Below are 12,490 nucleotides of genomic sequence, written 5' to 3' on the forward strand. Positions count from 1 at the left end.
AAACGGCGACGGTGTGCTGGTGACGCAATTATTGAGATCTCTTCCCAGAGTTCCGAGAATATCTCGAAAGACACGTGCAGATTTCTCGCTCACATCGGCGCAGCGCAACCCTTCCGGAGGAGGCCGTCGCTGAAAGTTCTCAGAATTCGGAACGCTGCTCCGAGGAGCGGCCGCCAACTGTCCGGAGTGAGTGGTGTGCATGTGTTTGTCCGCAGTTCTTCTTCTTGACGAATGGATTACTTTTCGCCGGTTCGAAAAGGGTGCAGCCGTGCTTCTGCCGTTATGGCCGTCTCCATTTACTGTGCCGTTGTCGTTCACGTGCTAGCCAGCGTTCAGTTCTCGACCGCTTCAGCGGCCGCTACTTCTCCTAGTCACCGCGGCAAGGAGCCGGGAACAGTCCCCGCGTTGGATCCGTCAGAAGGTAAGTCTGGTTTGTTGTTGTTTCGATTGGGTTATTTAGTGTGACCACCGTGAGTGTGGTTAGAGACCTCGTGCCATTCTTAGAATGGCGTATCACGTTACAGTGGATGAGTGTTGTTGTTGGTGGGTGTAGGGTTTAGTGACACGATGGCAACTGAGGCCAAACGTCTAACCCGTGTTGCAGAAAGTGAGACCGTGGCAGGAATTTTCAAAGAGAAAATGAAAAACGAGAATTGGTGAATGGGATATTAGAAAAATAATTGCTCACGATTTGCTGGATTAGCTGTGATTTACAGAAACAGTGGGGGGATTCTGGACCTTGGAGAATAGTTCATTTGCTGTTTGTTATCTGCAATCTGTTATGTCGCAAGGGCATGTCACTACAGTGGGACCACGAATTCTATAGAGGGAAGGGTTGTTCACTAGTTTAATAACGAAAAACTCCTTATCTAATCTGCACGAAAAAAAATATTCTTTTAGTGATGCCACCAAGTATAAAACTCGGTTTAACTGAACGATCCACAGCTGGACCAATTAATTGGTATACTCGACATCCACAGATTCGAACTACGTACAAATTACCGAAAGTCCTTACCCTTAGGACTTTTGAGAACTTGAGACAGAATTAAGGAGCTTTAGAAAACTTGTTAACCAGGCAGAAACATTTGTCGAACACTATTAATAAAATCGTCAATGTTGTCATAGTAACCAATACCTACTATTTCAAGGTTCCACCCGAAAACGAATTTCACATTTCCTTGCGGGCCATGGTGAAGAACTAATCCACGTAGCCAGAAGATGTAAAGAAGGCATTTTACTTAGACTCTAAATTTTAAATATTTTCGTAGGTAACAGCAATCCGCTTGGACTTGTCCGAGATGGTATTTACCAGATTTTCGCTGTTGCAGACTGGAAACAGAAACGTCTCGGTGAACAAGATCAGAGAGGACACCCATCCTCCTAGTTTCTTCTCGCAACGAACCTGTAACAGGTGCCCCCCTAAACCATACCGTGGTTGAAATCGTTCCAGAGACTGCTTCCAATTAACAGGAGGGACCAACGGATGTTTTTTCGATGAATGATAGTCACGCAATCCTCTTCAGATGATGCAATATGCGAGTGCTTTGTACATATATGGTAGTTGCATATTTTATCATATTTCGTTGGTGGATGTTCATTCGGTACTGTTTATTTTAAAAATTATTTGTAGCCCTTGAGGTTTTCAGAAATAATTGATCATTATAGTTTTGTAATAAAACGATGCGTTATTTTTAGTATTCAAAACGCGTGGGACGGCTCTTCTTTGAATAACGGGACAATCTGTGTTAAATAGGGGCATGATTTCTAGAAGACTTTGGATAATCAGTTGGGTGAACAGCAGTTTGATTTAGAGAAAACTGATATCTGACCATATCGACGTCATTCCCAAATAATAGCGTTTACTATATTCCTCCAGCGTGCATGAAATTGAACATCTGGATCTACTTAAATCGTTCTACTGGGGAATTGGTAAAATTGATGGCTTATTTTTTATACTTCTGTTAACATGTACACCAGATAAAGACCTGCATCTCGCATGCGAAGGCATTAACCATCTTTAACAGCAGCAAGACAGCTAAGACAGGCTGATCCACATCAAAAGCTTTTATCAATTCGCCTCCGAGTCTTCTGTTCTAAATTTGCACCCCGATTCTTTCTTTGTACACGAATTCATCCGTGTTTCAGCTCGAAGAAGCCTGGAGGCTTAATACCATTATCTAACTTCCACCCTAATTGTTCACATTCGGTTGCAACTCCCCGTTGGAGTAGTCTTCGCGGCAGAGAAAGAGGGGTGGGGGAAGAAATGGGAGCCACCGGCATGTACTTAACCCATTAAGAGGAATTTGCTTTACTTCCCCTTCTGCTGTCTCTCGACCAGCATTTTAATACAAATAAGTGAAGTTTCCTTCACCAGTAGAAGTTGAGTGCAGTTGCCGAGGGTAGAAATTCAGTCCTAAGATAATGCCACGCTCAGCGAAGTTACAGAAAATTACTTTTTGGAATTGTCTATCGACTCGATAGTGTGCTGTTTGCATAACAGATGAAAACTTCGGATGAATATTACATTTTTATCGAAAAATAAACAAAATATTGTTTGACTTAAATAGTTCGGCTGATGGAGCAGTTTTTCACCATTTCAAATTGGAATTGATGTCTCCCCATTTCGGGGTTTTTGATCTGTTTATTAAAACACAACTGTATTGTATTCGAGTCACAGCACGGTTTCAACTTCCAAATTACGTAAACTTTATTTTTTTAAAATGTTTTTCGACCTCGCAAAGTGGAGTTTGGTCATGTTTTGCAGAAGTTCGTGTCTCTATTGCTGAACTCAAGGGCCCAAAAATGAAATAATCGAATTATTAGTAATTGCTAACTATTACATCATTCGGATTGATATGAGTATAATCAAAATAACAATGATTTGTTATGATCGATTATGACTTCTGGATTATGCCCAACAGTAGTTTCCACTCTCACGAACAGACCTTGAAATACACGCGGCGACAACCCATGGTTTATCGACTCTTGGTTAATTCGAAACGACCCCAACAGGTTCATAACGGTGCGTCAATGGATATTATCGCGTGATGTACCAGCAGCTACTACTCACTGGAACACTTCCGATAGCTATCGATGTGAGATTTTGGCATGATACTGCCTGTCACAGTAATTTTTAAGGTCTCAATAGCGCAGGGAGGAAATTTGAATGAATTTAGTGGTAAGTATGTTGCTATAACAATGAGCTTCGCCTGTGTCTCATCTATAAAAGACAACACAGTAATCGATCAAAACAGGGTTCGATCAAAATACTGAATAAAAGGGAGGTAAAAAACTCTGTTTTCGGGTAGGTACTCAGTTGGCATCTTCGTCCTAGGTTGACTACTTCTAGGGCAACTACAATCCTGGTGGTCGTAGTTCTGGCAGACAACAGACTACAAGAAAGTCCAAGGAGGATAGTGAACACAAGATTTGTGCGTGTCCGATTCCACGCTGTCCATCGTTAACACCGAGTCATATCTGGTGGTTATAAACTTCGTATGGTCTGCCTGGAGGGAAAACAAAGGCTGAAAAAAATCCGCAGTAATGGAAGTGCCAAGCTGTATAAAATAGAATGCTGCCTCGAATCGAAATTATGAGCGTGCCTTGGGATACACAAATGTCAGTTTATAAAGATTTGCGAGTGCGCCATGCGCCTAACTTCCGTACCTAAGCCAATGATGCATTGTCAACAGGACTGTAATTTCTCCTTCTCAGATAAAATGCGTGACTTTGAGACATTTGGGTGCTAGTTTGTCAAACGTACAAGCTCCTATCGATCAATAAATAACGTTTTTGTTTTGTGCGTTATCACCAGGCAAAGAAAATATTTAGAATGTACAACACGGCTTTCTTAGAGGAAGAAGGGCTTGACACGTTCCCAAATGATTTTTATACATAAGGTACAGTTGTTGGAAATCGGGTGCTACGTTGGATAAATAGAGGGTTTTCACCCTCCACGTACACTGAACGATATTGGGCTTACCAGTCTGAGACAGTGTACGCTCATCATCACCTACCACATTGACACTGGCCACAAGAAAGGTTCTGTATTATCCTAAGTAAACGTGTGCGTTATTTAATTATAACTGTTATTATTGTTGAACATTTTTTTTTTTTTTTTGGCTAAATCTACCGAATTCAAGCAAAAGAGGGCACTTCCTCCGGAGGTATACCCATCAACTGAAGTATAACTGGAGAAAGATGACAAGTGGACAACTGCCCAGGAAAAAATCGAAGAGGTTTTTTTTGTGTGCGTGCGTGCGTGCGCTGCTTCTCAGTGCTAACATCTACAGTTATTTCTGCCAAATATCTTCACCTTCTGTCAAATATCTTAGTTGAACTGATCCAAGTCAGTTTAATGATTCAAAATAAAAGGAGAGTCGTATTTTCCACAATTTTGATAACTTAAAACCGAAATAATGTTAGAACTTAGTGTACGTCTGACGATTGAGCTGATCAAAAAGAAACAAATCGTGGTTCAAATGGAATCTGCCAATCATTTATTTATTTTTCGCATAAACTTCACATTGATCAATGTCAGAAGGAAGTTAAAACTGCTTAAAATGTTCGTTAGCTTTTTGACTTAAGATTTGTTGAAAACAAGAGAGGGAGGTTTTAAGAGGCTAAGGTACGGGCTTTGCACGTTTCCATTTTGGAAAGGAAATGGGCACTCTTGTAGCAGCAAGAAAGGCGACTCATTTTCGCCCCCTTGATGCCCTCCCTAAAGTTGAATTTTTGTTTACCTCTGAAAACAGGAAACTTGTTTGGGTGATCATGCTTATATTTGCGCATGAATATCGCTTTAAGTAACAGCACCCTTCCATGAACAGTACCAGGTAAAGTAGAGACAAGTGAACCAGTAATTTTCATAGCTCTTTGAATAATGATGGAACTCTGAATTGAGGTGAACGAAAAAGTCTCTCCTAATGAGCAAAGCTACTTTTAGAAAGTTGAGTAGCGAACTGACGTTCACTGCCTCTGGTTGTTGGAAGCCATCGTTCAAATCAAGTGGATCCATTTCCCAACATGAATGGAATTAGGATCTCATTCTTTCAGATGACTGTTCTTTCTAACATCCCCTGGTGTGTCGCCGTGAACATAAATATGCACACACGGGTAAGATGCTCATGCGTGAAGTGCTGATGTTAACGTCCTGTTTCCATCCTGCCCGACCTCGTGACCGACAAGATGCTCTGCCTTACTCCCTTTCTAATTTTGCAATTTTCCGCACCACTTCGTGCGCGTCCTTTGGCAACTGGTTTCGGTGCTATCGTGTGTTGTCTTTTTTACGTCGGATTGTACGGTGACACGGATGTTAATTGCCGGGTGGCGATGTACCTCCATTACATGCCTGACATACCAGCAGTAAGAAGGACACCATTTGTGAACAAAACGCACGATTCAAATAGCGAGCATTTTACTCTAATGATAGACTTTTTAACTGATCGTTAAATGTTGGGGGGAGGGTAGTTTCCCTTTAATGTCCCCAGAAGAATATTTCGCGGGTCGGTTACCGCCATCAGGGCTGCGGTCATTAAACTTTTACGCCCACAATAACTGTTTGTTATCATATGGGCGCGTGGTACGAGAGATGTTATCATGTTTGTTAGGAGGGGCCGCGTATTCTCGAATTAATGTTTGTCATTTAATCCTAACTACCCACAGATGACGTACCGTGCTTCGAAGTATCTTGGAGTACAATCAGTACAAGTTCCCTTGTATCTTCCTCTTTCGTTAGTTGGAAAACAAATATTGAGTTAAGTAAGACAGAAATTGGATTAGTATTTGCCAGTTCTTGACAGGAGCAGAAGTTAATGATATATAGGTTTAACGTTTGCCTCGTAGCAGGATACGCCACTAAGAATCCTTAAACCCCTTCGATACAGTCGGTTGAGGTTAAACAAAAGTCTTCCTTTTGGAGACCTTTTCTATTTAAATGATCGGTTTATTTACCACATAACATTTCTCATCTTTGAACTTCGCACAATTAATGTTCATCATCAGCCATTTTCAATCCACTACAGGATGAAGGCCCCTTCAGCAACTTTTCCGTTCCTTTTGTTTTGTGCAATGACCATCCATTTACTGCCCACGAACTCTTGAATTCCATCTCTCCATCTCCGTCGTTGTCTTCCAGGTTTTTTTCTAGCTCCTCTTGGGTACCACTCTGTTATTCTCTTAGCCCATCTGTCATCATGTCTTCGAGCTATGTGTCCTGCCCAAGACCATTTTAGTTCTTTAGTTTTGATAAGAATGTCCTTTACTTGAGTTTGCTGCCTAATCCATGTGTTTCTCTTCTTGTCTGACAGTCTGATTCGCAATATAATTCGTTCCATTCTTTTGGTAAGTGCCCAAGTTTCACTTCCATAAGTCATGGTGGGGAGTATACATCGGTTCATTATTTTACGTTTCAGACAAACTGGGATATTGCTCTTCAGTATGTGACTATATTTCCTGAATGCTATCCGTCCAAAATTTATTCTTCTCTTGACTTCCAGGCATTTATCATTATTACAGCTGATGACTTGTCCCAGATAAGTATATGAATTCACCTTTTCAATTTCTACTCCAACAATTATGTCCTTTTCTGTGGCATACTTGTTCATCTTTACTTTTGTTTTAGCCATATTCATCTTTAGTCCAAAATCCTTTTAACTGTGCATAACTGATTAAGATTTTCCCCTAATTCTTCAGGATCATTGCTCGTTGTCACAATGCTATCTGCAAATGATGTTATTTTCTATTAAATACAGAACTATAAAACTTAGTGGACACTTCTACAAAGTATCATCGTATATCGCACACAACAATAATTGTGCACTACAACACCAGATGTCGCCTACATTTTTTTTTCAATTTCTTTCTTTGGTTCTCAAAAAATGGTATCTGGACTGTCATCGCTGAGTCTGACACACTGAAAAGACTGTAACGGAAAGACAGCGAAGGCGAAATAAAGGGTAGGTAGGGTGAACGACAGACGCTGCGTTTCTTATATAGGGACTCTCCCGCGTTGGTTACTGCAGTCTATTGTTAGGGGACGAGTAGAAACTGTTAGCTCCACCCGTGGGTTGTGATGGTCCGCGTGCCAGCTGAAGGGTACATTTGACAAGATCTGCTATAGAGAGTGGTGGAAGTGTGACCTCTGGGACAGCCGTCGCCGCTTCTGGACGGGGAGGCGAATAAGCTTGCGCAGCAGGGGGGTAGTGGGTTGATGTGACGGACCTCGTTATTCGCAAGGAGGAAAGCGGGGGGAAGGCAAGGTCGTTATCTCGGTGTGGGACACGATGACTATCGGGGCTGTATGACGAAGCAGCCGCTCTCCCCGTACACATAGATGTTATCTTCCTTTACAGTAATTGTTTCGCCAGCCCACCCACCCCAAACGTGGACATTTGAGCGTGACCTTTACCTTCTTCTACGGCTAGACGCGTAGCCACCTCCCTTTGGGACGATACCGAGACTGAAACGTGGGTCTGGTTGGGCCCGCAGACTGATGAAACATTCGCTGCTCGAAAAATGGAGTTTGCTGGGGGAGAGGGAAGTTGAAAGGCTCGTGGCAGTAATTTAATTTCTGCGGATGATCGTTTGGGGTGGCAGAAATTCACGAGAAGTCCCTTTCAGAAACCATTAAAATGATATTTTTGTAGATGCGGGAGTTTCGCACCCACTCTGGGTTTAGTTTATTAGCTGAAGCGCGAGTTTCAGTTAATAAACATTGAATAGCATTTCTCTGAAGTCAGTTTTGACAAATGACAACTTCGGAGAAACTGTTCCCTCTTTATTAACTCAATCGTCAAAGATTATTTCTTGAAATAATTCATCCAACCCTAGAAATGAGCCATATTTTTAAATCAAAGATCGTCTCGATTGCTAAACCTGCCTCGTGCAAATCCGAAAGTGGTCAAGTGGATCAAAAACCCGTGTAAGAAATAAAAAATGAAATATGGTTTTATTACTCACTTTTATTTGACAAATCATGGAAATGCTACCATTTATTGTAAGCTATAATATGACTCCGAAATCGAGGGCTTTGAGGGCTATTTTTGACTTCAGTCACGTTCCTTTGCAAGAAATTGTCAGTAGTAGGCCGTGGGGGTCGTAAAATAAGTGACGTGTTGGATTGCAGCACGAATGTGACAAAGCGTTACTGTAGAACCATGACTGGATAAGTTGGTACTCTTAACACGCCGTAATAGGCCGGCCCCGTTGTGCTATTTCAAATTTAGCCCTTTTTGAGGCACCTCATAAATAATTGAATGGAATCTGTCTCGTGGTAGCTTCGAGTGAAGATTTATATCTGCACTCGAAACCTTTACTAAAGCGAAAGAAAGGAAAGTCAGATAAACAGTATGAACTTCTCATTTATAATGAGAAGTTCCAGCATTCTTCAAATGGATTGCCTGAAACGTCCAGACAAATAAAACATGCAATGGAAACAAAGTACAAAAGGAAAACCTTTAGTTTGCCGGCTGCGTTTTAATATTTACAGCAACTAGGTTGCATGCATCGACGAAGAAGGGCACGGGAAAACTGGACGACCGACCAGCACCTCGTACATCTTAGAGGCCTTTTGGGTGAATTTTCAAGTCAGAGACCTCAAATACTTCTGCTGTTCAATAAGTGTCTTAATGAAGGCATTTTTCCAAGATTCTGGAAAACTTAGCTGCTTCGACTCATTAAGAAATCTAGGAAACCTCCACCAGAACCTCGATCATGTATATAGGCCCATAGCTTTACTTGTAAATTCTTATGGCTGATCTATTTCCGGCTAAAAATCTGTTGTACCTCACCAGTACGGATTTTCTCCAGGTAGCTCATGAGAAGATGCCTTGTCTAGCACTATGAATATTCTTCCGCCAAATATGAATTAGCCATCTTTGTTGACTTCGAGGACGTGTTTGACTCCCTTTGGTGGAATAGCGCCCTCGAATGTCTTCGTTCACTCCAACTTTTTATTCTTTATAAAAGTTATTTTTTGGACGATTTTATTACTGTAAAATCCAAATATCTTGCTGTTACGAGACATATCTTCCAGGGCTGTCCTCAAGGTTCCGTATTAGGGCCATTGCATTGGTTTGGAACATGGTTTTGCAGGACCTGCTTTCTGGTACGTTTTCTGATTCCAAACTAATTGCATTTGCGGATGACTGACCATCGTTTTAGCCCCTAATTCTATTATCGAAGAAAAGTCTAACCTAGAGTTATTGGACATCTTTAGCTGGTCAGCTACTAATAAACTTTCCATCACTCCACCCAAACCCCAAATTATGCTGTTTAAGTCCAAGTTAGATCTCATTTGTTGTTGTTGTAGTAGGGTTTTAAGAGCATCAGCGACTAAGGCCATATTGTTTGTAAATTGTTCTGAAGTCGGTTTTCTCTTTTACTGGACGAAAAACTCGAATTTCCTTGAAGAAAAAACCATGCTACCCTCGCCTGAGACCAACCAACTCAGTCACGTTGAGGGCCCATAAAATCCCTCTTGTCATCGACAGGACTGGAACTTAGATCTTTTCCACCCGTTGTGGAGAGGACCGCGATCCTACCGACTGTACCACTCACGAGGGTGTTAGATTTCAGAAGACCACTAGAATTTCGAATAAATTCAATACGTATACCTATTGTTGCTGAGATTAAATATGTGCAGGTGGTGATTGACCATAGGTTGAATTTTTTTCCCGCATCTTGCTCCCTTTGTTCCAAGATTAAACGTTTCTCTAGTTTATTCATTGGAATTTTCCGTTCTGAATGGGGCCTTTCTCATCAAACGCTTTATCTTTACTACCACGCAGTTTACCATCACATTGTTGTCTATGCGACAGGGGTATAGTTTCACAGGGCAATAAACCCAAAATTCCAGTCTAAACTTATTTCTATTCAAAGGACTATGCTGTTTTCCGTTAATCGTGTTTACAAGACTGTTTCAAATGTGGCCCTTTGGATCTCGTTGGTGTTGTTGCCTCTCTTGATTTATTTCTTATTTATTGTTGTCTGTGGTATGTCAAGAAATTGATACGTACTAAAATATTAGATATTAAGCTAAAATTGGCAATGGATCCTAAAGTGGAGAAAACATGCTTCAATGAAATTCTTAACATGGCGGACAAGATGGGACACTACTTCTTTGGACGCTACTACTAAAAAATTCTTAGCAGATATAACCCGCTTGCTTGAAAAGAAAAATAGATCGTTTTCTTTTGGACTTGACGTGTTTTATTATTATGGGCCATGGATCTCTAAACGAAAAATTGCACCAACTTAGACTGCACAATTCGGACATTTGTTTCTGCGGTGATAAGGAGAACTGGTCGCATCTGCTGCTCGAGGGTGAAATCTATGAGGATCATACAACTATCGTACAAACTGCTGTCCTGGATCTTTATTCTGGTTATGAAGATGTGCTACTTCAATCCAAACAAAACCTACCTTTCCTTCAGGACTTTGTTCTGCTGTGTTTGCTCTCCGGAAATTTCTATTTTCGCTGTTATTCATAGGTAGCAATTAGTGCTATGTACATAGTTAACTGTGCTCTTGGACACACTTTTCTCCCTTCCTCTCTCTCTCTCCCCTAACACCAAGGAAGGTTTTTTTCTTTCTTATTCTCTGAAGTGGGCCCCCATAGAACTACGTTCACCTATGGTGGTTTAGCACTACATCCTCTGGATGAAGCGAGTCTGATACGAGACACAGTTAGTGGTCCACCTTCCGTGGTGTGGACGAATACCAGGAATCATCTCTCCTGTCACCTGGAGAGATGAGTGACAGTTGCCAGAACAACACGATACACACTAATCATATCTGGCACATTTTACAGTGGAGCTGTTCTTCGCAGAGAGAGAAGGGAATTTGAACTGACGTTCTAGGAGCCACCCCATATATAGATGTCCAGAAATTAATTCAACTCATATTTGAGGAGTCAGTTGTCCAAAGGGAACCCAATGCAATAAAATTAATTGCACTTCCGGCTTTCTTTACAGTAAAACAGTGCGTTGTTTTGCTGTTTGTGTGTTAAGCCCCAATGCTGCTAAGGTTATGAGGTGCCAGTATATAGTGCTTTTTATCTCCTCCTGAATATTAATCCAGTTTAGTTGATTATACCGAGTAATTCACGATGATGCAGCATAATTGCGTGTACCTATATTTTCTCAACCGAGTGATGAATAATGCCTATAGGATGACAAGAGAAGCATTTCAGCAACCTTCTATTAAAAAGAAGCTGGGCTGGTTAAATATTAGAACTGTTTCTTGTTTTGCATGTCCTTTGAGAAATAAAACTTGCTCAACACCCTGGACTTCGATTCTCCACGCCACCATTTGCGTGTTAATGTAACCCAGTGAAAACTGCACTTTTTAAAATCGGAGGGAAACTTAAATGAAGTTCAAATATATTCGTTTCTTCTGCAGATTCTCTCACCAAAGATGATGAACTGTTTCCTGTCGCCTTAAGAAAAAAAAAAAGGTCAATGTTTAGAAACGTTAAATTCTTTCGCTATAAATCAAGTTCTCCACATGCTTTGGGAGGAGACTTTTTCCAGTCAGTTCTGGCTGGCATGAGGTCAAAACGTGGTGCGAGTCAATTAATCACCAAAACTATTCTTAGGGAGGCCGAAAGATGACACGTGATTTCACTGAGCAACTGGACAAGAAAATAAGATGGAAAAGGAAGAAATATTTTAAAATGGAAAATATCGTGTTCCCATTCGATGGAAGATAAATGGACTTAGCTGGTAATCCTAAATGGACTGGAAATACCGGGAATTACTATTTATTTTATAATTTATTACACGCTACTCTGATTCGGCGTTCAAACTTAGGAGAGGGTTCCGAGTTCTGAATCTCGTTGATCTTGTGTGTTCTGTCTATTTGTTTTCAGTAGTGGGTAAAACGTTCAGAGCTCTTTAAGCCCCCTGTAACCCTATTGTCACTGCTTTATATTCCAGGCCAGTTGGTTGCTCTCTCACTGGCTAACATTACATCAGTCAATTCCTCGTAAACCTGCCTGGAATATTTTACCTTAATCTTACACAGCGAATCTCCTTTGTGCTTTATGGAATACATCGAAAAAGGTAATCCTTCATTTTGGTTCATAAAAGACTGAGCAGGTTAAAACTAATTATGTGAGTAAATCTAATTATGAATTCTTTGTACGGTTAGCTGATTTATTAATCCACACTTCAATTTTTCAGTTCCTTAAGAGGTCTTAGATTCTTTGTTGACCTCAAGAAAACCTTTCCCGCACTTGAGTTGGCGAATGTGTACTCGGCGTACTCCGGGTTCATCTGTCAATTCTTCTACTTGACTAGCATCATCAAATACGTTCTTCAGGTTGTAGGGGGGTTCTTGATTTTCGACACCATTGGACGTTCTTCACATTCATGTATACTGCTTTGTATGTTTTTTTAAAATTTTTTTTTTATTCTATCGCACCTTCCACTTTATTATTATCCCCTTACTATCATTAAAATTCCTTGAGTTAATATTGAACTACTTGGCT

General features: G+C 40.9%; 1 protein-coding gene across 1 annotated transcript in view; it reads left to right on the forward strand.

Moving 5' to 3' along the window:
• The first annotated feature begins 282 nt into the window (after nucleotides 1-282).
• The window catches only part of LOC150077570 (tyrosine-protein kinase transmembrane receptor Ror-like), a 313,346-nt gene continuing 301,138 nt past the window's right edge, over nucleotides 283-12,490 (forward strand). Inside the window, exon 1 of the mRNA XM_090385946.1 lies at nucleotides 283-421. Within this exon, the coding sequence (XP_090242072.1) occupies nucleotides 283-421 (139 nt within the window). The remainder of the gene's footprint in view (nucleotides 422-12,490) is intronic.

Source organism: Mastigoproctus giganteus, chromosome 12 (assembly GCF_048544385.1).
Source record: "Mastigoproctus giganteus isolate SK-2022 chromosome 12, ASM4854438v1, whole genome shotgun sequence".
Lineage (NCBI taxonomy): Eukaryota > Metazoa > Arthropoda > Arachnida > Uropygi > Thelyphonidae > Mastigoproctus > Mastigoproctus giganteus.